Genomic DNA, 25,315 nt, shown 5'->3' on the forward strand with positions numbered 1-25,315 from the left:
TGATAGTGTTTTTATTGCTTCCTTTGTTTCTTATATTGTAGTACTGTTTGAATTATAAGCAAGGTTAACTGTAATAATGAAAACGAAAGGAAAGGGGTGGGGGGGGGGAATACAGTTGGAAAGCCTACAGCATATAGCACACATATTGTGATTGCTACAGCAGGATCTACAAAAACCATCAGCAATGTTTAAATTATCCATGCTTAAACAAAGTTGGGAACCACTGCATGAAAATGTAAATAGAGCCCTGATGGAGTAGACCAAAGGCCTATCAAGTCCAGTGTCCTGTTTCCTACAGTGACCAGTCCATGGGAAACCCACAATGCAGTAGTCATCTCCCAGCATTGTTCCCCAGCAACTGGGGATCTCAAATACTGGAGAGAGTACACAGCCCAGTAGCAGCCAGTGGGGAGGGGTGGGGCACGGTGGCATTGCTTACCTGGTTTCCTAATGCAGTGCTCACTTCCATGAACCAAGATGGAGAGAGGTGAAGCAGTGGGGATTTCAGGGTGGGTAGTAGATTGGCTATGCCACTGCAGCCGCTGCTCTGACATCATCACCCTTATCTGCCTCCCTTCACATTGTGAAGCCAGGTAACACAATACTGCAACTTTTCCTCATCAGGAATTGCCACAGCCAGTTGATAATTCTGATAATTCCTGCACCTTTCCCAGTTCTACAGTATCCCTTTTGAGATGTGGCAACCAGAGCTGTATGTAGTATTCCCAATGTAGCCCATAGGTTTGTATTATCAGATTGTCAATTTTGTCTTCAATTCATTTCCCAATGATACCCTAGGCTTGAAATTTGCCCCTCCACCTTAAGTTGCAATTTCTTGAAGTGGTGAAAACTAGCAGATATCGTGGTTGCTCTGAAATTTTTAACCTCTGCTTTGATGTGAAATTAGCAGGTACTAAATTCAGTAGCAATCAAATCCCCAAGTGTCATTTTAAAATTTCAACTGAATGGTATTGACAGGTCAGGAACAGGGAAAAATAGTACCATTACTATCCTCCAATTTGATCAAGAGCATCTTGAAGTCAAATTACAGTCTTTGTAAATTAAGTCTTGTGAAGATCTGGTTCATTTCGTTGTAACTGAAGGGTCCTGTGCTTGTTCTATATTTGTACTTTGCCCTGATTGTACAAAATATAGCTTCCAAAGCAATACAGCCTTGACAAGTCAGATTACATAAAAAGTGGCACCAAGTCCCTCTGATCAAAGCAACAAACAACAATCATTTTCTGTCATCAAGACACTCTGATCCATAAAAGGGAAATGTTTTCTCCCTTTCTCTAAGACATTCCCAGTTATGCGTCCTTAATGTATAACATGTATGTTAGATTATATCAACATTAGGTGTGGTTGCTTATATTGCTTCTGCTGCTGGGTCCTAAATGTGTGAATTCAACTGGGGTTTAGGCCTGGTTTTGGCACAGAAACTGCTTTGGTCACCCTGTATGATGACCTCTGTCGAGAGAGACACAAGGGAAACATGTCCCTGTCAATTCTCCTCAACCTCTCAGCGGTTTTCGATACCATCGACCATGGTATCCTTCTGGAGCAACTGTCTGAACTAGGGGTGGGTGGCATCGCTTTGTGGTGGTTCCAGTCCTACTTGAATGGTCATTCCCAGAGGGTGTTGCTTGGGGAAAGCTTTTCAGCCCTATGGAAGCTTCAATGTGTTTAACATCTACATGAAATCACTGGTTGGGGTCATCCGGAGGTTTGGAGTACATTGTCAGCAGTATGCTGATGACACTCAGCTCTATTTCTCCTTTACATCTGCAGGTGAGGCAGTGGAAGTGCTAGACCAGTGTCTTGCCTTGGTAATGGACTGGATGAGAGCCAACAAACTGAAGCTCAATCCAGATAAGACTGAGGCACTTTTAGTGGGTGGTTCCCTAGACAGGATGGGTGGGAGATCGCCTGCTTTTGATGGGGTTACACTTCCTCTGAAGGAGCAGGTTTGTAGCTTGGGAGTGGTCCTGGATCCCTTGCTGTCGCTTGAGGCTCAGGTGGCCTCAGTGGCATGAAGTACCTTTAATCAGCTTCGGCTGGTGGCCCAGCTACACCCCTATCTGAATTCAGCTAGTGCAGAATTCAGCAGCCAGGTTGCTCACCTGAGCAAGATGCTTTGAGCATATTACACCGATCCTGGTCAGATTGCACTGGCTACCAATTAGTTTCCGGGCCCAATTCAAAGTGTTGGTTTTGACCTATAAAGCCTTAAACAGCTCAGGACCACAATACCTCAAGGACCGCCTCTTTCCATATGAAGCTACCCAGACCCTGAGATCATCTTCTGAGGCACTTCTTTGTGTGCCTCCTCCTTGAGAGATCTGGAGGGTGGCAACACAAGAACAGGCCTTTTCTGCAGTGGCTCCCCATCTGTGGAACGCTCTCCCCAGGGAAGTTTGCCTGGCACCTTCATTATACACCTTTAGGCGCCAGGCAAAAACGTTCCCTTTTAACCAGGCCTTTGGTTGATTTGATTGACATCCCATGCCCTTTTAAAATGGGGATTGGGGGGGGGGCTTATTGGGTTCTTGTTTTTATTTTGATTATGTATTTTGTGGTTTTATATTCTGATTTTATTCTGTGAACTGCCCTGAGACCTGTGGGTATGGGACGGTATATAAATTCAATTAATAATAATAATAAAGTAAGTTCCACAAAGATCAAGATCAAGAATAAGAATATGAATATTTTAGATTGCAGCATTTACTTTAACAAAGACAGAACTATCTATGATAGCAGTCTTTAGTGCAATAAAAGACAGAAATATTGGAATTGTGTTATAGCACAAAGGGGGGGGAACTCTTCTGATGGGTTTTGCAGATACAATTGGTTAATGCGGATGAGACATAAATTCTCCCATACTACCACATGAATCCCAGTGTTTTCCCTCTTTCCCCTTCTTTACTTAAATCATCATCTTGAATATTATTTCGTATGTTAAAATAATCCTATCACAGTATGTCTTGGCTACTCGTGCAATCTGCTTGTGGCATTAACATAAACTTTCAATCTTGTTATGTATGGAGGATATCAGGACAGGTGCTGGGCTAAAAAGTGGCCTCGTCTGGTAGTTTTGTATCGCATATACAAGGTTCAGGTTCATGTGCTCCCCTTTCCCTTCCCATTCTTTGGTGCGGCTTTTAGGACAAGATTAGAAGCAAAAGCTTTCAACTAACCACAGAATTTGTTTGCCTGAACTGTAAACTGTGGTTAGTGTCAACTATATTTCATGGCAGGCAGGAAGAGCATTGCTGGATCTCAGAACTGTTCCAGCTCACTCTCTTCATTAGCTTTGCTCTGTGCCCTCCTTGAATGCATTTGCCAGTCTGGAATGTGCCTTGAACTCTGATAATACTTTACCTTGATGGAGGATGAAAGATTTTGTGGGATGGTGGTAGTTAGGAACCAGTGACTTTTGTGTGGCTGCACTATCGCCTATGGTAAGAGTCATATCCTTTGCCCCATCATCCATATTTGCCACATTCACTGACCACTGATGGGTGGCCCCAGGAAGGGTATATATGAGGGCATGTGGCCCTTGCATTGAAAAAAGTTACTCATTCCTGGATTAGAGTAACAAACCAGGATCACTAACCATTGTTTGAACACCAACCAAGGTTTGGACATAATGAGTGAATGGTGTTAGTTGAAAACAGATGTGAAAGGCTTTGATCTTCTTGCAGCTGTGATACAGTTTAAGCAGGGATGGGGGGGATGTGTGATGGGGGGATGTGTAAGTCTTGTTAAGACTCCGACTGTGGTTTAGTGTTGCATCCATATGCAGTCACTTTCGAGCTCTACAATTCTATAAATGTAGGAAAGAAACAGAAATAGCAAAGTCATAGCTGTAAGTCTAGCTGCACATAATCAGGTATAATTATTATTATTAATATTTCATGTAGGTAGCTGTGTTGGTCTGATGCAGTAGATATATATATATATATATATATTTGCTTTCGTAGATTTTCACGGGTACAGGAATGTAGGTTTTGGTGTCTTCGGGTGTCTTCCCGTGTAAGAGTTGGGGTGTCTAGGCGACGTTTCGACGAGGTCTCACTCGTCATCTTCAGGCTGGTGCTTTCGGCTTCTTGTTACTGGAACAGAGCAGGATCTCAGTGTTTGAGTTCCTATAAATACTGTTGAGGGGGTGTGGTGCAGAGAAGAAGTTCCCAGGTTATTGTGCCTTTTCTTCTTTTGTTCCTTAATTACTTGGGGGATATCTTGAGTGATATCTTGAGTGATATTCTGAGTATATATATGCAGGTTTTGGTGTCTTCGGGTGTCTTCCCGTGTAAGAGTTGGGGTGTCTAGGCGACGTTTCGACGAGGTCTCACTCGTCATCTTCAAATATATATATATATATGCTTTCGTAGATTTTCACGGGTACAGGAATGCAGGTTTTGGTGTCTTCGGGTGTCTTCCCGTGTAAGAGTTGGGGTGTCTAGGCGACGTTTCGACGAGGTCTCACTCGTCATCTTCAGGCTGGTGCTTTCGGCTTCTTGTTACTAGAACAGAGCAGGATCTCAGTGTTTGAGTTCCTATAAATACTGTTGAGGGGGTGTGGTGTATAGCCTCCAACGTTCTGGGCAGAGAGGGAGTTCCCAGGTTAGTGTGCCTTTTCTTCTTTTGTTCCTTAATTACTTGAGGGATATCTTGAGTGATTTCTTGAGTGATATTCTGAGTACCACTTAGGAGGGTCATTAGGTGTGGATTAGTTGCTAAAGCTTTCGTGTCTTGACCTCTTGAGCTTGTGAAAAGTTTTTCTGAGAAGATGGCTGTACTGCACTTAGTTGTGCTCTGGCTTGGCTTCGTGTATAGGGGCGAGCTGTGGTTTTGTGCCCTGTGCCAGCCAGATCTGTGTAGGGATTGCAGGGGGGTGCAGCATCCGGAGGTGCCACTATGGTTTGGCTACTGGATGGTGTCTGTACTTTATCTGTGGAGAGGGTCTGGGTTTGGGTCTGGTGTGGTTGATTGGAGATGGCGTTCTGTGTGTCTCTGGTTCTGGTGTCGGTTTTTGTGGGGAGGGCTAATTTCCAGATGTCTGGCAGGCGGGACGTGTCGTCACGCTTGTTCATGTTGTGAGGGTGTTTCTCTATCTCGAGGGCTTCCATGATTATTCTCTTGTGGTGATGTTCCATGTTAAAGAGCAATTTGGAATCTGCAAAATTAATTTCGTGTCCTGTTTCTTTCATGTGTTGGTAAAGAGAGGAAGTTTTTTTTTCCTTCTTTTTTGACGGCATTCTTGTGTTCTGCGATACGTGCATTTATTCGTCTGTTTGTTTGTCCAATGTACGTGGCTGGGCAGACTTTGCAGGGTATTTCATAGACCCCTTGGTTTTCTAACTGGATTTTATCTTTTGGGTTTCTGAGGATATTGGCTATTTTTTGGTTGGTGCAAAAGGCTGTTTTGATATTGTGTTTATGGAGGATTTTGCTAATTTTATCTGTAGTGCCCTTGATATAAGGAAGGAGGGCCATGCCATTGTTTTCTTCTGTGTCTTGGTTTTTGGGGGGTGTTTCTTTTTGGATTAGCTTCGTAACCCTGTTTTGTTGGTATCCGTTGGCGATTAACACATTTGAGAGATTCTGTAACTCAGTTGTCAAGTGGTCCTTGTCAGCCAGGCGTTTGGTTCTGGAGATGAGAGTCTTGGCTACGGAGTTTATTTGTGCAGGGTGGTGGTGTGATTGTGCATGTAAGTAGCGGTTGGTGTGTGTTTTTTTCCGGTAGATAGTGTGTCCTAGGGAGCCATCAGGTTTTTTGTAGATTAGGACGTCAAGGAAGGGAAGTTGGTTGTTGGCTTCTATTTCCATAGTGAATTGTATTTTGGGGTGTAGGCTGTTGAGATGTGTGAGGAAGCTATCTAGTTTTTCCTTCCCGTGTGGCCAAATTACAAAGGTGTCGTCAACATATCTGAGCCAAAGTTTGGGTTTGTGTTCTGACTTGTCTAAAGCATTGGTTTCAAAGTGTTCCATGTACAGATTTGCGATGACCGGTGAGAGGGGTGATCCCATAGGTGCTCCTTCTATCTGTTTATATCTTTGTCCATTGTGGATGAAGTACGTGTTGGTTAGGCAGTGGTTGGTCAGGTCCAGGATGTATTCGGGGGGATTGTATTTGTTTTGAATGGCTGTCAAGGCTTCATTAATGGGCACTTGTGTGAAGAGAGATACAACATCGAAGCTCACAAGTAGGTCGTCGGGATGTAGGTTTTGCTTCTTTATTGTTTCTATGAACTGGAAGGAGTTTGTAACGTGTGAAGCGATAGATTCTGCATAGGGCTGAAGTTGCTTAGCGAGAAATTTAGCGAGATTTTGTAGAGGTGAGCCTATGGAGCTGACTATTGGTCTGAGTGGTGTTCCTTCTTTGTGTATCTTGGGGAGACCGTAGAGTTTGGGGCATCTGGATGATTTTTCTCTGGGGATGATTCTTAGCTGGATTTCTTCACTGATAGGAGAGGCTTTTATTTTGGATTTGGTGGTTTTTTCCAGATAGGTGGTATCACACGTTACAAACTCCTTCCAGTTCCGGATCCTAATGACCCTCCTAAGTGGTACTCAGAATATCACTCAAGAAATCACTCAAGATATCCCTCAAGTAATTAAGGAACAAAAGAAGAAAAGGCACACTAACCTGGGAACTCCCTCTCTGCCCAGAACGTTGGAGGCTATACACCACACCCCCTCAACAGTATTTATAGGAACTCAAACACTGAGATCCTGCTCTGTTCTAGTAACAAGAAGCCGAAAGCACCAGCCTGAAGATGACGAGTGAGACCTCGTCGAAACGTCGCCTAGACACCCCAACTCTTACACGGGAAGACACCCGAAGACACCAAAACCTGCATATATATATATATATATATATATATATTGTCCAGTAGCACCTTAAAGACGAGATTCTTGCATGCACACGAAAGCCCATACCAAGAACAAACTTAGTTGGTCTCTAAAGGGCTACTGGACTATATATATATATATATATATATATATATATATATATATATATATATATATATATATAATATCCCACCCATCTGGCTGCGTCTCCCCAGCCACTATGGGCAGCTCCCAGCAGAATATTAATAATAATGATAAAAAACCGATAAAACATCAACCTTTAAAAACTTCAGTAGAGGTTCATATTGGACTACCCTAGAAGGACTAATTTCTGTGCTTTGAAAATTGGTAAAATATGCCTTAACTAAAGATTGATACAGTAGATTGATCAGCAATGAAAAACGCTAGGTTATTTATCTAATCATATTAGCGATACAGAGCTACAGTTTCCACATACTTATAAGCATCAGTCAGTTTTGTATTACTTGCAACCTCACAAGGAAAGGAAAGGTCTAGGCATTGTCAGCCAGACAATTAAGAATTGTACTCAATGTACAATGGTGGTCAGAGAAGTTAATAAGATACAAGGCTGAATTAAGAAACAAAGTGTGAAAAAGAGAACATGAGAGCAATTATGCACACTGATAAATTATTATCACTTTTAATACTTCATATTTTCAATATCTGATCTGGAAAAGCCAAAAGCCAAAAAGAAACAGAAATATCCAAAGAAGCTCAAATAAACTAATTTGTTCCAGATAGAGGGAAGTGAAAAGATGAACAAATTGGAAATCATACAGAAGCAATATAATATGGGGTGAGAATAGGGTGGGTGCTTAGCTCAAATGAAAAGAGCTTTTGAAAAGAAGGCAGAAAACAATTGGTCACTATCCCCTTTGTGGATAATAAATGCAACAATAGGATTACATTACAGAACATAGATTTATCTTCATCATTAGGAAAGCAATGCTGCACAGCAGAAGAATTTCTTCAGTGAGATAAACTGCCAAGTAATCTATTTGCTGGAAGATTTTCAAGGATAGGTGCAGACTTTTGTTCCCCAGGAATGACTTAGGAGTAATGTTGTGATTTAAAAATGTCTTAAATTTGTCAGTTCTTTATTGAATTTATAAAAGTCTGGATAAGTTGATCAGCTCCAGCTGTCCCACAGAGGACTCTTGTTTTGTGGAAAGAAGCCAGAATTTGGAAACACAAGATGGATTATGTTTCATAACCAGAGGAGGAACCAAGAGGGCTGACCTGCCCATAAGGTGGGCTAAGGTAGTGCTTCAGATGGCAGAAACCCAGGAGGCAGTGCCACTGTGGGTGCCCTGCTCACCTCTCTACCTCCCCTGCTGGTAGAGAAGCAGCGCTGGCTTCCAGTGAGATCTCACCAAGCTCTGTAAGATCTCGCAAGTTCACACTAGAACCCGTCACTAACACCATTGCTTTGTGGGTGCTTCAGTAAGAGTGAGGTGGTGGGGGCAGCAAGTTGGTGGGGGCAGTTCCTTCCTCATCTCAGGTGGTGAAGCAGAACACGCCGCAGGGAACCAGACCATTTTCTTTGAGAAATGTTTATTGGAATATTTTGAAATATCTGCCGTTTCAGAAAACATTAATCCAAATCATGAAATGTTGCTTCTTTCACCAGAAAAATATTAATAATTTTATTCATTCATTCATTGCTTGTGATTTGTTGATAACTACAATTATTTTCTCCTCTCTTTTATTCCATCCCTAGGAATTCTTTCATAGACATTTTACGGGCTATTCTGCTGTCCTTAGAAGTTCTCATTGAAGACCAAGAGCTTCAGATAAATGGCTTCGTTCTAATTATAGACTGGAGTAATTTCTCCTTCAAGCAAGCTTCCAAATTAACACCTTCTATCCTCAAACTGGCCATTGAAGGGTTACAGGTATGTGGAATGGGGATATTGTGTACACAATGTCCTGTGAATAATGTAGCATCAGGGTGGGTGCCAGGAACTGGTCAGTAATAACACACACGGTGTCAGTGACATTGACTCCTTATTCAAAGAAACAAACAGCTCAGGTGGACAGACCTAGTGAGCAAGGCAACTCTTCCCAGTAGATCTTGCCCCAATGAGGCAGTTGGGAGGACTGAATGTCCCCACCTTTCCACAGTTGCCTAAGCCTCCTCCTCCCCCAGGTCCTTTCCAAGCAATCTGAGACTCCAACAATGTGTCTCTGCTCCATCCTCTTCACACCTCTTCTGATCCTGGGAGACCAAAGGGTGGGGGATCTGGTTGCAGCAGACGGGGAGACCCCCTGGCTTCTTCAACAGCTTGTCTGATCTCTGCCTCTTGGCCCCACCCCTCCTCTCCACCCTCTGCTTCTGCCTTTAATTCTGGACTGCTCTCTGCCACAGCCACTTCCTGCTCACTAAACCCTGTTATGTCTTCAGCTTCCAAAATTTCCTCCTCCCAGTCTGCTCCCTCTTCTCTCACTGAACACTCAGCATCATCCCACCACCACTCCCCAGGCTCTGAGCCTTCTTCCCCTGGGGGTTCCCTTGCCATGTGGATATGCTGATTGCCAGAGGCGTACTGTGTTTTATATAGCATGGAGAGAAGAAGGAAAAATCAGTAAGAAAAGAATAATCATTTGAGTAAATGAGCTTAAAGCCAGTCAGAATTTCAAATGTTTGTTTATTGCTTTCATTTAAATGGTGAGCTATTCTTACCACAGGCCTGTCCTACTTACTGCAGCAATTAAGAATAATGTTTAGAGATTTGTGATTTAATCCACATGATACTTCCTGGAGATTAAAAACTTGCAACATCTGCCTGATGAAACACACGCCAAGCACATGCGGGGCCTATGCATATGTACTGAATGTGGATTAATAAGCCCACAGAGACACAGCTGAGCACCAGACACTTTGCCTGCATAGCCAAAAGCCCAGTTGTGTGTGTGTTTGTGTGTTAGTTAATACAGACTATTAAAATCAGAGCAGAATAGGGTATGTTGCTAATGTCTGAAGTGGGAGATTTATGGGCAAACTGAAAATACTGGGAATAGATCTTGTGGTTTATACCTCACCTCAGGTTTGAACTCTCTAAAATGGGTTCCACTACTGTAGTTATTTGTTTTTTGTAGGCAATTTCTCTCAGTGTGGAATTTAAGTTTGAATGTGTACATTTGCTTCTGAACAGGCATGAACAGAAATGTTCTGTAAGTTTTTCAGAGCAAAGTATGACCCAATGAGCTCTGCTTACCCATGGGGATGGTAATAATAATAATAATAATAATAATAATAATAATAATAATAATAATAATAATAATAAATTATTTTATGGATTATTTATAACTTGCCTATCTGGCTGGGTTTCCCCAGCTACTCTGAGCGGCTCGCAACAGAATATTAAAAACACTTTAAAACAACATTAAAAACTTCCCTAAACAGAGTTGCCTTCAGATGTCTTCTAAAAGTCAGATAGTTGTTTATTTCCTTGACATCTGATGGCAGGGCATTTCACAGGGCGGGCACCACTACCGAGAAGGCCCTCTGCCTGGTTCCCTGTAGCCTCATTTCTCACAGTGAGGGAATAGCTATAAGGCCCTGGACCTCAATGTCCAAGCTGAACGATGGGGGTGGAGACGCTCCTTCAGGTATACTGGGACGAGGCCATTTAGGGCTTTAAAGGTCAGAAACCATTGCCCTCCAGATGTTGTTGAACTCCAGCTCCCATCAGCCGCAAACAACATGGCCAGGAATGATGGGAGTTGTAGACCAATATCTGGAAGGGTACAGGCTGCCACCTTTGATGTAGAGCTGTCTACTCAGCCTGGGAACAAAGACTAAATTCCAGGATTGATTGTATTTTGGAATGTGGAGGCCTTTCAAGGGCTAAGGAAGTGAAGCACACCAGGTCCTCTCCTGTGTACACTGCTTGATTGTAAAAACCCACTTACACAAAGAATAAAAGAGTAAAATTACTGGCAAAACAGTTTAAAACAACCATTTGTAATATTTGAAAAGATTAAAATCAGCTATAATCTAACAACAGAATAAAACACACATCAGCACATATCTGGGTAGGCTTGTTTAAACAATGAATGAATGAATGAATGAATGAATGAATGAATGTTTTTAGCAGGCACCAAAAAGAGGGCAGTGAAGGCACCTGCTAAATGTCAATAGGAAGGAAGTTCCAAAGTGTATGCCAACCCCACTACCCATAGAGGTGATATTGGTTCAAGATGCATGTTAATGTGAACTTAGGTAATGCACACTTCCTGAAATGTAGCCATCCTCCAAAATGCACACTGCTTTGAATTCTGCAGTGCTCTTCAAGCCCAAAATATGCATGTAAATGCATATATTAGGGGAAAATGTGCTTCAAAATGGATATACTAGTAGAAAATGACATATACAAATGCACTATATTATGGAAGATTGCTTGGGGAAAAATTGGTATACTGGGTATTAAAACGTTGCAGAAATATGTTGTACTTCTAAAAATGTAAACTGATCCAGAAGTGTTGCAAACTGAACTTGGCATTAGAAAAACGAGCCAGTGAGAAAACAAAGCTAACATATTTGTCCACCCCTAACTGTTCGCAATGCTTGAATTGAGCTTTGAAGATAACTCAAGATGTAATAGCAAGCGATGGGTTTAAATTTATTATTACAACCTCTCTTGGCTTCAGACAATGGAATAGCTAAGACTCTGCTTTATTGGTTAAGTGCTCTCACATCATAATAGGCAATTACCTGGAAGTGCTACTATTCAAGACCTTTACACTAAGAAATTCACTTTCTTTTGATGTTTAGAATTCCATGTCTCCAGAATAACTTTTCCTAGCTGTTTATGGAAGTCAACAAAATGCTTATTTATTCATTACATTTTCAACTATTTATAGGCAGTCCCATAACAGGAAATCCCCTCAGTTTTTTTTACAAAATAAAACAAGAAAAATATTAAAGACCACAATAGACAAAATGTAATAATAAATAATAATAAATTTTATTTATATCCCGCCCTCCCCAGCCGAAGCCGGGCTCAGGGCGGCCAACAACAATCAAAATAGTTCAACATTCTAAAACATTCATTATAAAATTAATTAAATCAAATTAAAATCAAATTAATGGCAACCATCAAGCAAAATTTTGTGCAGATTGCCAGAGGAGGGGGTCAGGCTGCACCCTGACAAAAGGCCTGGTGGAACAGCTCTGTCTTGCAGGCCCTGCGGAAGGATGTCAGGTCCTGCAGGGCCCTGGTCTCTTGTGACAGAGCGTTCCACCAGATTGGAGCCGCGGCCGAAAAGGCCCTGGCTCTAGTTGAGGCCAGCCTAACCTCTCTGAGGCCTGGGATCTTTAGGGTGTTTTTATTTGCAGACCGTAAATTTCTCTGTGGGACATACCAGGAGAGGCGGTCCCGTAGGTACGAGGGTCCTAGGCCGTATAGGGCTTTAAAGGTTAAAACCAGCACCTTAAACCTGATCCTGTACTCCACCAGGAGCCAGTGCAGCTGGTACAGCACCGGATGGATATGATCTCGCAGCGAAGACCCCGTAAGGAGTCTCGCCGCGGCATTATGCACCCGCTGGAGTTTCTGGGTCAGTCTCAAGGGCAGCCCCACGTAGAGCGAGTTACAATAATCCAGTCTGGAGGTGACCGTCGCATGGATCACAGTGGCTAGGTCAGGGCGAGAGAGATAAGGAGCCAACTGCTTAGCTTGGCGGAGATGAAAAAATGCCGCCTTTGTTATAGCTGTAATCTGCGCCTCCATAGAGAGGGAGGTATCGAAGATTACACCCAAACTCTTCACGGACGATGCTGGCACTAATTGCACCCCCGCAAGAGACGGGAGTTGCCCCCTCAATCCCATATCGCTCCGTCCCAGCCAGAGGACCTCTGTCTTCGAAGGGTTTAACTTCAACCGGCTCCCACGTAACCATCCAGCCACAGCTTCCAGACATCTGGTCAGTGTATCTGGGGCCGAGTCAGGATGGCCATCCATCAACAGATAGAGCTGGGTGTCATCGGCATACTGATGGCAACCCAGCCCAAAACTCCGGACAAGCTGGGCGAGGGGGCGCATAAAGATGTTAAAAAGCATCGGGGAGAGAATCGCACCCTGAGGCACTCCACACACCAAGGAGTGGCGCGATGACAATTCCCCCCCAAGCGCCACCCTCTGTCCCCGACCGGAGAGAAACGAGCGCAGCCATTGAAGGACTGTGCCCTGAATCCCCACGTCAGCAAGGCGGCGGTCCAGGAGTTCGTGATCGACCATATCGAAGGCTGCTGACAGGTCTAGAAGAATCAGCAGCCCCGACCCGCCTCGATCCAGCTGCCTGCGGAGATCATCTGTTAGGGCGACCAGAGCCGTCTCAGTCCCATGACCAGCGCGGAAGCGGGACTGGAATGGATCGAGAGCAGATGTTTCATCCAGAAACCTACCAAGCTGTTCAGCAACCGCTCTCTCAATCACCTTACCCAGGAATGGCAGATTCGAAACCGGGCGGTAATTGGATAGATCTAAAGGATCTAATGATGTTTTCTTTAAGAGCGGACGCACCACTGCCTCCTTCAGTTCCCCTGGGAATATCCCAGTGCCAAGGGACAAATTGATGATATCACCCGGGGGGCCCGCACCTCGTCTGGACACGCTCTAATCAGCCAGGACGGGCACGGGTCAAGAGGACAAGTGGTGGGCTTTCCAGCTTGGAGGAGTCTGTCCACATCGGCTGGGGATATCCGGTCAAAGTGGTCCAATACTGGACCCGAGGACAGTCGAGGGGCCTCCAGTTCCTTCATTGTATCCAAATTGGCAGGGAGGTCATGGCGGAGCAACAGGACCTTCTCCGCAAAAAAGCTCGCAAATGCCTCGCAGCTGTGTGTCGAATTGTTATTTAAATTTGGCTGTCCTTCGAGGGACGTTAAAGACCTAATTATACTAAATAATTGCGCCGGGCGAGAGCTAGTGGAGGCAATGGAGGCCGAGAAGTAGGACTTCTTAGCGGCCTTCACTGCCATCTCGTAGGTTTTCATAAAAACCCTATAAGATGTTCTTGAAGCTCCGTCACGGGCACCCCACCATACTTGCTCTAGCCGTCTGAGGTCCCGCTTCATTTTCCGAAGCTCCTCGGTAAATCAGGGAGCCCGGTTTCTGCGGGGTCGCAGAGGGCGCTTAGGTGCGATCTCATCGATGGCTGCCAGGAGCTGGATATTCCAGCCCTCAACAAGCTCAGTCAATGAGTCGCCAGGGGGAGCAAGGTCCCGCAAGGTCTGACGGAATCTATCAGGGTCCATCAGCCTCCGCGGGCGAGCCCAAATTGGCTCGCCACCTAAGCAGGGTGGGGGTGGAAAATCAATCCTGGCTTTCAGTGCGTAGTGATCAGACCATGGCACCTTCATTGAAGGAGACATGATCACATCTATACCGGCGCCAAAGATCAAATCCAGCGTGTGGCCTGCTTGATGTGTGGAGCCCGAAACAAACTGGGAGAGCCCTAGTGTCGCCATGGAAGACACCAGGTCCAGAGCCTGTGAGGAGGGAGTGGCATCAGCATGGATGTTGAAGTCCCCCAGTACCAATAGGTTGGGGAACTCCAAGGCCCAGCCGGCCACCGCCTCCAACAGGCCTGACAGGGTGGCTGCTGGTGCGCTAGGTGGCCGGTACACCAGTCAGACAGCCAAGCTCACCTCGGAGCCCCACACTAGGCCAACACATTCAATGCCGGGGATCGATGGCGATGGTAGAGCCCTGAAAGGACAATCTTCCCGGATGAATAATCCCACCCCTCCCCCCCCCGGCCCACAGTCCGCGACTGGTGGAGGACGGAGAAACCCGGGGGTGCCATCTCTCGTAAGGTAACAGTTTCCCCTTCGCGCACCCAGGTCTCCGTCACACAAGCCAGGTCAACCCCCTGTGAGGTGAAGAAGTCTCGCAGGGTGGCGGTTTTTTTGCCTATAGACCTGGCATTGCACAACACCAGTGACGGAGGTGAGTAATCCTTGCTCACCCTACCTTCGTCCCTCGGGATGGGGCGCAGATTGGAAGGGGTACGAGCATATCCATATCTCGATCCCCTTCGCCTATGACATCACCTATGAATAATAAGACACTGATTAGGATCAAAGCAGATAAATTCAAAGCAGAGAGTCAATGAGTAAAATCTACAGGCCGTAAACAATAATAACAGCCAAAATTTAAATTAAAATGGAGAACAAAAAGGGTTTTCCTGGGGCCAAAAAGGCATCAGAGTAGATGCCAGACAAGGCTCTCAGGTGATCCTGGTGGGGTGCCATCGCGGGGGCCCCCCACCCACGCTGGTCGCCATGCCCCCAGGATGCCAGCCCCGCCCCCGCCTGCTCTCCACCCCCCGGTTGGCATTCCACAAATGGGAGCCACTACTGAAAAGGTCCTTTTACTCATAGCCACCAAGGGCCATAGATGATTATGTCAAGCTACAGATGGGAAGTGGCAACTCTTCAGGTACTGAGGTCCCAACAAGGAAGGGCTTTCAAGGGGAAAAGACTGAACAGCACCTTTAATTGGGCCTGTAAATGAACTGGTAGTCAGTGAAGATGGCAAAATACTGGCATAATATGTTTATACCAGTTTGCATCCATGTTCTGCTCCAACTGAAATTTTTGGACTATTTTCAAATGCAACTGCATGTGCAATGGGTTGTGAGAGGCATAGTTCACTAACTGTCAAGTTAGGCAGTAGCTGGCCTCACAAACTAGGCTGGTAAAATGCAATTCAAGCCACAGAGGTCACTTGTGTCTCTACTGGCAGAGATGGATCATTGAGTACCCTCAAATTACGAACCTAACTAATCCTTTAGGTGGAGTGCATCGCCTCCAGAACAGGATTTATTTGTTTTATTTATTAACTTGCCCTTCATCCAAACATCTCAGGAAGGTTTGCAAGATAAAAATACAAGATAAATAAATAGATAGAACAAACACAAAATGAAACAATAACACCCCCCCTCCCACAAACACATTTAAAAGGCCATAGAATATTAAATAGCCAAAGGCCTGGTTGAACACCATTCACCTTGGTAGATAAACCTCCCATTAACACGACCTCATTCTTGCTTGGACTGAGCTTCAGGTTTTGGGCCCTCATTGAGTCTGTTACTGCAGCTTGTAAAAGACTAGCATTTCCACTTCCTCAACTGGCTTTGATGAAAAAGAGAAACTGAGCTTGGTGGCATCCACATACTACTAATACCACACACCAAATCTGGATCATTCCATTCAGTGTTCAACATAGCTACTAGGAATGACATAGACTCTAGACAGGATCAGGCCATTCTCTGAACGGAGAGATGTAGAAAGTGGAATCCCTCAAGGACCGGTACTGAGAAACTTTTTCACAAATGATCTACAGTTTGGAGTGAGCAGTGAGGTGGCCAAGTTTGCTGATGGTACTAAATTGTTCAGGGTAATTGAAACAAAAAGAGATTGTGTGAAGAGCTCCAAAAGGACCCCTGAGTGAATGGTTGGTAAAATGGCAAATGCAATTCAATGTACTGTTCAGGGGGAGGCAGTTCCAAAGGATGGGTGCCACCACACAAAAGGCTTGATTCTTACATTTTGTAAAATGGACATCCTGATAGTATCTGAAGGAAGCCCTTAGCTGTGCTGTACATAAGGAGTGAGATAATCTTTTAGGTATTGGAATGTGGCCATTTGGTCCTCCCTGCTCTTGTTTCTGGAATATAACATGCCTATGTCTTTTTTAAAAAAGCTGGCTGTGTTCAGAGAATTCTATACTTTTCAGAGTTTGGATTTGGATTTGATATCCCGCTTTATCACTACCCGAAGGAGTCTCGAAGTGGCTAACATTCTCCTTTCCCTTCCTCCCCCACAACAAACACGCTGTGAGTTGAGTGAGGCTGAGAGACTTCAGAGAAGTGTGACTGGCCCAAGGTCACCCAGCAACTGCATGTGGAGGAGCAGGGAATCAAACCCAGTTCACCAGATTATGAGTCTACTGCTCTGAACCACTACACCACGCTGGCTCTCAAGATGTTCCATATGAACCTCACATTACTAGGTTAATTATCAGAGCAACTTGGTTAGTTGGTTTGAAAGCAAACTATTTGAAACTTTGTTGTTGTTTAGTCGTGTCCGACTCTTCGTGACCCCATGGACCAGAGCACACCAGGCAATCAGACAAATATATCTAATCAGTCACAATGTTGCTCATTGCAATCCATTTCTCTGCCTACAGCAGGGGTCAGCAAACTTTTTCAGCAGGGGGCCGATCCACTGTCCCTCAGACCTTGTGGGGGGCCTGACTATATTTTTTTTGGGGGGAATGAACGAATTCCTATGCCCCACAAATAACCCAGAGATGCATTTTGAATAAAAGCACACATTCTACTCATGCAAAAACACCAGGCAGGCCCAATGAATAACCCAGATATGCATTTTAAATAAAAGGACACCTTCTACTTAAGTAAAAACACGCTGATTCTCGGACCATCCATGGGCCAGATTTAGAAGGCGATTGGGCCGGATCCAGCCCCCAGGCCTTAGTTTCCCTACCCATGGCCTACAGAGTCCATTCTATACAGATATATATCTTTTGCATGCATAAGTTCCAAGAAGATATCCTAAGTATTCTGAAATATTTGTTTGCTATGTCAGCATTGTTTCAAAGCATTTCTGAAGCCAATTGTATTGAAGAGATAAATGTAGACTTGAAACTAGTTAAAGCTATTGTGGAGAGTGTTGTGGTACCAGCTGAAACAAGGTCAGTTTGACATATTCCCCAGACACTTGAGCCGTCTGTTTCCAGCAGCTGTTGTATTGTAAGGTAGAGTGGAGCTCTCTCTGAGCTGTCAGTCAAAGTGACCTTTGAAAGGAAACTAAGGATCTACTCTTTATGTAGAGAATAAAGGAGTAGGAACAGACTTTGTTTTCACCAAGAGAAGGTCCATGTTGGTTATCCATCTGCCACTGCATGGAACCAAGATGAAACGAAGAAAAAAAGAAAAGATTTCAGACAATAGATTCGCTTTTGTTCCTTGGAGATTGGGGCAAACTACTTAGAAAATTTGCACACACTTTCAAACACACAGCCCTGATCCTAGGCTGAATATGTGTGGAACATAATTCAGGACCACAAATTTAATTGCTGAATTTTAACAAAATTCTACCCTATCCTCTTTCCCCTTCTTAGGTGCTTGGCAAGTTAGTGGACACCAACAGTATCTCTGCTGCTGGCTCCTTTACTTGAGAAAGCACATGCACACCATTTGAATGGCAATGCCCATTGGAGGGGCAACCCCCCAAAATATTTTATTGGGGGCAGCAGAGGGACCTCAGAAGCACCTAGGAAGTCCATTCAAACAGTTTTTCCTGTGAAAAGCTTTTTCCTGATGTTTATATGGTCAAACTTTCATTTCCCTCTTTCCTACTTTATCACTTTCTTCCAAAGCTGTATTTGAAAATGCCCATTGGCACAATTGTATAGAATTACACAAGAGAACTGTTAATATAAAAGAATAAATGGTTTAATGAAGCCCAATTCAGATTAATACCTGTGGTCTAACCTGATTAGCTTATTACATAAATCTAATGCTTCCAGTCTATTAGAAATGCTGTATGAATATTAATGAGAGTCCTGAGGTCTTTGAACAGAAAGAACAACAATTTCTTTTGCAGTTTTCAAGAATCAGAAAGGTATGATTTGGTTACTTTTGCAAGGGCATTTGTTAACTTAACAATATCAATCAACCTGCAAAAATCAGAGGTCATTTTCAAGCTTGCAACTCTACCATGTAGAAGTGAATCTCAGCATTAATTTGTAACATGCATGCTTACTGGGAGTCGACTCTGGAAAATGGCTGGAGTGCATTCATGTCAAAAATAAAAATAAAAATGCTTACACATGAAAGTGTGTTGCTGATATCAGGCACACACTTAACTCATTCAATAACAAATCCCATAAAAATATTAAGTGCTATTTTTCTAGGTAAGGAGGTGCTGGAACTCACTGTGAACACCCTCCCTTGTTCTCTTATAATGGTAATAGCACCCCCCCCCCCCGAGAGGTGCCGGAACTGAGTTCCTGTAAGTTCCAGCTGACAAAAAGCCCTGAAAATATCCAGACCTGAGCTCATGATCCCCTTTGAGCAACTTGTGTGTTTGTAGCACAGGCATTTGTTTTAACGAGATTTGGCATTTGTACTGGGATCCACAGAAGCCCTGGAGGAAAGCTACAACTCCCAAGAGTATGTGGCATCCTTAGTGTTCCAGGCACCCAAAAGGAGATGAATCTTCTTTCCTCCTGCAGCAACAACCATCAAGCAAATATATTGTTACACACCACACCAATCTCCACAGAGCAGTACATGAGACTTCAGGGGTTCCTGGTGCTCACTCAGGGTTTGTGTTTTCTTCAGAAAACCAGGCACAACAGAGACTGTAGTGTCTTTAAGATATATGGTTTTATTTACACGTATATACAACGTGAGCCTCAGCACCCCAAAACACACCAGCTTATTCCATAGTAGCAGCATCGGACTCCTTTGCTCTGCTGAGCACATCCAGTGTTCATCATTCTCAGACTAGACCTGTTGAATTGAACGAACATGATTATCATAGGTCCATTGATTTCAGTGGGTGTCTTTTGAGTTGCATACAGTCCCGTGCTTTTGAATGTGCAAATATGAAATGAATACATTGGGAGTCATGTGACCGCTATGCTGACTTTCTACTTGCCGGGAACTCTTGTTCCCCAAGGAAGCATTCAAAAGTGACATATCCCATTTTACCACTTCACTTCGTTCTGATACATATGTTGGCTCAGCTTTATGCTGCCAGATAAACATTTTCAGGTGTAAGAGTGAACCATGCCTCAATTTAAATTCTGGAAGTGGGGTGGTGGGGAACCCTGTGCTTGAGCTATAGGAAGTTTTGGAATCACTGTTTTGAAGAAGGCGTAAAAGTCTTGCATTTCTCACATGACACAAAATGAGCAGTCTTGCGAACACAGCCTTTAAAGGCAAAAGCGTCATGGAGCAGAACGGTTCGTGGCACCACTATTTCTTTCAACCATCAAATTATGCAGATTTCCTCCTATTGAGGTGTTAAATATTAATAAGCTTCCTGTCAGAAGACAGCACTTGAAGGAAATTTATGGTAGTTTGCTTTGCTAAAGGCCCAGGAAAACATACTGTTTTGTGTGTTTTATTGCTGTACCTGTCACTTTCTCGACATAATATTTCAGTGCTTAAGTACTACTCTTAAATGTTCCTTTTTAAAAGGTTGACACCTTCCAAGGGCTTCTCTTTACATATAAACTGTTGGGAGAGAGGACATTTGAATGTTGAAAAGTTATAATTTTTAAATGACAAAGGGAAAATAAAGGTGCACACAAATTAAGACGATTAAAAAAAATTATAGCTCAGCCTACACCCCCTTATCAATGGCTGCTAATAATCTAATATTCTACAACGCTTGTGGAAACCATATGTCAAGCAGCCATTAGGGAAACCATCCCTGTCAACCCCACTCAGCCCAGGTCAGGGGAAAGTGTATCCTCATGGACCATGTTTTACTGATCCTAACTACTGATAGCTCAGTCAGTAGAGCATGAGGCTTTTAATCTGGGTTGTGGGTTTGAGCCCCACTATGGGCAAAAGATTCCTGCATTGCAGGGGGTTGGTATAGATGGCCCTCAAGGTCTCTTCCAACTCTACAGTTTTGTGATTCTATGAAAGCCTCCTATATGTCTAATGAAATCTTTGCTTGAGTCAGAATTCCAGAATTTTGCTCCTGAGATGAGATGAAATGCTAATGGGATTTCTAATGCTAATGGGGTAGCAGACATTCGCATAACATTTTCCAAATGTCACTCCAATCAGTTTCCAGATTAGTCAACATTATTGTCATTGAATAAGAACAGCTTTGTGTTTTATGTTTGCTAAAGCTAAGGATTACACTGAAACTTCTTCAGGCCATAAGGCATTTGTTTCATTCACTCCTCCACTCCCTCGCAGCCTGGATTTCATTTCATGCCTGCATATTTTAAACATTTCCCCATCCGTTGCCCAACAACTGACTTATATTATTGGAGAGCGAGGGGAGGGGAGGCTTTTATCAGCCTGAGGACCACATTCCCCTGTGGGCAGCCTTCCAGACGTGGGTGTGGTGAGAGGCAAACATGGAGGAAACCTTTGTACAAGTGACAGCACCCAGGTGTTCAGATAGACAAGTTTGCACTAAATAGCCTTCAGGATAAGGCTGTCAGTGACTACTACTGATGACTAAATTATACCTCCATGGTCGGAGTTATCCTGATCATGGAGGTATAGTAGCCTCTGAATGCCAATGGCTGGCCTGGGGATCAATAGCATGAGAGCACCATTTCCCTTCTGTCTTGTTAGTGGGCTTCCTGGCGGCATCTGGTTGGCTGCTACAGGGTATAGGTTGCCGTGACTACATAAGCCTTGTTCTGAACCAGCAGGACATCACTATGACCAGAGGGCATCCTCTTCAGTCTCACCAGACGCCTAGCCCTAACCTTGCTGAGGACTTGACTTGTTTCCCACCTCGTTGAGGCTTTGATGTGTGGTGAAGAAAGGGTGCAACAAGAGAGAGGTCCAGTGCCTTCTCCTTCACAAATTGTCTATTTATGTGCACTTCTAGTCTGCCTGCACAGTCTGCCTCTGTGAGCGCAACAGCTGCTACTTACATGCTCATGATCCACAGATGCTATGATTAAATTGAGGCCACATGGATCAAAGTCCTGAAGCAGAATTCCTAATAAAATTGGAAGATGGGATAAGACGACTGTGGTGGGAAAATGTTCACCCTCTTTTGCCTGGGAGAACCATATTCATGACCATGCCCTCTGCGCTGTTGGTTTCAAGAGTGGATTGAATTTTCCTTATAATTTATGAATGGGTGGCCACAGAATTGCTTAGCTTTGGCATTTGTTCTAAATGGATAATAGCTTCTTTTTACCATTGATCCAGTGAGGATAGATCTGTTTGCCACGGGACATTTGTTGTTCACAGTGTCCTTTCCCTTTGCTTTGAAGGTTAGTATGCGTCATACACGATAGAAATATGAAACTTCTGTATTTGATGGGCAAAAAGACAGAAAGGCTAATAAGGAGAAATGTTCCTAAATCAGAGTGAGGTAAAAGTGTATCTCCAAAATATTTATAATAAATGAATTATTGCATTTATAACCCACTTTTCCTCTCAGGAGCTCAGTGTGACATACATGGTTCTCCTCCTCATTTTTTCCCTCACAACAGTGCCAGCAGTGACTGGCCCAAGATCTCCCAGTGAACTTCATGGCTGAGTGGGTGTGCTGTAGAATGGACATACAAAGTAAATAGCCTGAAGTAATTTAGTTCCTAAAGGAAATTGTGTGCTTTTAATGCTTAAAAGGAGGTAGTGAGGAAAACCTTTCTTCTTCTAAGTACCACTGGATCTTCTGAGGCACTCTGATCACCACTGAGGAAAATGAAGCTACAGTGCTCACTGCAGTAATAAAGTAGATATAAAAGAAAATTGTATATTAGATAGCCAAGTCATGCACAGACTATTAGTTTTGTGGGAAATCACTAATATCTTCAGTGGATATTTGTTCCTAGGACCCTAGACTATGTCACTGGGTAAATCTGCGCATTTTTGTATAGAGTGGTACCTTGGTTTAAGAACAGCTTAGTTTACGAACAACTTGGATTAAGAACACTGCAAACCCAGAAGTAGGTGTTTTGATTTGTGAACTTTGCCTTGGAAGCAGAACATATTCCGCTTCCTGTTGAGTGTGTTCCATTTGTAAATTGAGTACCGCACTGCTATGGGAAAGCACACCTTGGTTTAAGAATGCTTTGGTTTAAGAACGGACTTCCGGAATGGATTAAGTTCGTAAACCAAGGTACCACAGAGAAAAGCAGTATATTTGGAAGAAGAAGAAGAAGAAGAAGAAGAAGAAGAAGAAGAAGAAGAAGAAGAAATGTAAAAACAGGGCATATTCTTAGTTCTTAGGGTCCTAGTTTAATTGAGTTCACCCAGACTAGAAAGAGCTTGCTGGCTTCAGCTGCTGTACGGTTCACTGTAGTATCTGACTCTGGTGGTCTCCCTGCCTGCACAATCCTCTCTTGTGGACTTCAGGCAATACAAGATCAGCCTTCAGTGTCATTTCCATTTCAATGGATGATTATTTTGTTCTTCCCAAGGCTGAAACAGAGTGTAGGTGGCATTTATAATATACTTTCTGGATGCTACATTTGTTTCCCTAGAGACAGAGCTCAGAAACAGAAACCAAAAAAGGGGCAAAGTTCTTCAAGAGCCTTTGCTACTCTCTTTTCATCAAGATACTGCACAGGCAGTACATTAAAATGCTCTAATAATGCCGCATTTCCCCATACAAAACAACAAGGCCTTCTCTTTATAAAGATGTACTTGAGAAGGGGTTGCAGTGTGTGGGCGGCAAAGAGCAGCCTGCAATTGTTCTGCTGTGACGGCACCTTGAAAAGGAACTCCCCAAATGGTAGCGTAACCATAATTGTTTCTTCCTTCTCAAATAACTTTCGGATAAAATTGGTTCAATTTAAAGATAAAGGAAAAGCTCCACAACAATACAAACTCTACTGCAGAAGCAGAAAATAGAAAGAAAATTGTGTCACACAAACAACAGGGTCGTTTGGTCCGTTATATTTAACATTAATAATCTGGCAGATAAGGGGCTTCCTCTTCATGCGAAGACAGGCTCAGGTGGATTGAGCGGACAAGACCAGCAGTGGGTCCAAAGGTCAATAAGGTGGTTTCTGAATGTCCTGAAGAGGAACGTGAGGGGCAGGTGGGAACCTGGAAAGATAGCCCATCTAGGAGAAGGAAAATTCTGCTGCATTGCAGGATATCTTCGGGAGAAGAAAAGGCTAAGGAGTAAACCCCACACAAATTTGGAGTGGAGTCCCTAAGGCAGTTGGATGGCATCTTGTATGCCTCCTTCTGGCAACTCCTGCAGCCAAGCTGATGCCAATCATATCGCCCAACAAATAAAATGGTTTAAATGTTGTTTGACTCCAATCAGCCCCAACCAGCATGGTGATGGGACTTCTATCCCAACACCTGAAAGGCCTCAGCTTTCCCCCACACTTACTCTTTGGGAAAGGAAATTCCATAGCTACAAAATAAATGGGTATTAAAGCCACAACCAGTGAAATAATTTGCTAGTGGGAAGTGGTGGCAAGCTGAAAGGAAAGAAGAATTACCACCCTGATCTGTTCCTATTAGGAGGCAGTGATGGATGCCTGGTTTGTCTCAGTACCAAGCAAGCATGGAATTGCTGACTTACCAGATTCCTCTTGCACAGGCTTCTACTGGTGGTGGAGATGATTGTCAGGGATAGACAGATCAGGTCCATGCCACTATCACATGAGTTCATAAATACATATTTCAATACTTATATCTCAACCTATTTTCTCCCCAAATACCTATTTCTTAATGTACTGTGTTTCTGTTGCTGGTGGAAACTAAGTTCTGATCTGCACATTAGTCTGAGAGATGCAGATCAGATCAGATCAAAAATTCACAAATTTTCTTTCCCCAAGCAGTCCAACTACATAAGGATTGCAGGGAGCAGGAAATATCAGGTCTGTGTAGTGAACTATCTGAATTTCAGCTTGGAACGTCTTTTTGTCAGTGGACCATTTCAGGCTACGGACTATTTCCTTTGGCTGGCTATTGGACCTTCCTAGGAAAGGCTATAGAGACTTCATGTCTGAAATGACACCTTGTCGGAGTAGTTGTGCAGCCTTGGTCTAGCTTTCAGATTGCTGTTGGGATCCAAGGATCAGAAGGGCAATAGAGATAGTCATAGATGGACTGGAGGTGAGGCAACGAATCAAGCAGATGAGGGTTAAAGGATCAGAGGCAATTGGAATGCCAGAACCCAGCAGGAATTACAAGGCAGAAATTGAGGACAGAAGGAGATGCAAATCCACAACACATTTGCAAGATGGAGAAAGAAATCATTGGATGGTGGAACGGACTCCTTCAGGTGGTGACTCTTCTACATTAGAGGTTTTAAAACAGATTGGATGGCCATCTGTCAAGATTCTTTAACTGTGATTCCTGCATTGCAGGGGATTGGGCTTAATGAGCCTTGAAGTCCCTTGTAACTCTACAATTCTATGCTCCTAACTTTTGTGGGCACCACACACACTCGGCAACAAAGCATACCCTGCTACAATGGGATGTATCTGTCAAACCTAATTTTGGGCAATAGACCTGGACACTCAGGATACTAGAGAAGACATCTGTGGGGCACATGTGTGCCTGCAGGCACCATATTAATAACCCCTGTTACAGTAGGTTCTTGTTCTATTAAGTGTCCTTAAAAAAAGTTTATCTAATTCATTGCAAAGTCATTTCTGAGTCAGAAAAGGGAATGAGTCATACTGTTCAATTGCATCAGCTACATGGTTCTTTGAGTATG

At 43.7% G+C, this 25,315-nt stretch overlaps 1 protein-coding gene across 1 annotated transcript in view; it reads left to right on the forward strand.

Annotated features, from left to right (window-relative positions):
- The window catches only part of CLVS1 (clavesin 1), a 66,335-nt gene that overhangs the window by 15,603 nt on the left and 25,417 nt on the right, over positions 1–25,315 (forward strand). Inside the window, exon 3 of the mRNA XM_081205006.1 lies at positions 8,600–8,774. Coding sequence (XP_081061132.1) covers positions 8,600–8,774 — 175 coding nt within the window. The remainder of the gene's footprint in view (positions 1–8,599; positions 8,775–25,315) is intronic.

The sequence above is a fragment of the Podarcis bocagei genome (assembly GCF_964188305.1).
Source record: "Podarcis bocagei genome assembly, chromosome: 8".
In the NCBI taxonomy this organism is placed as follows: domain Eukaryota; kingdom Metazoa; phylum Chordata; class Lepidosauria; order Squamata; family Lacertidae; genus Podarcis; species Podarcis bocagei.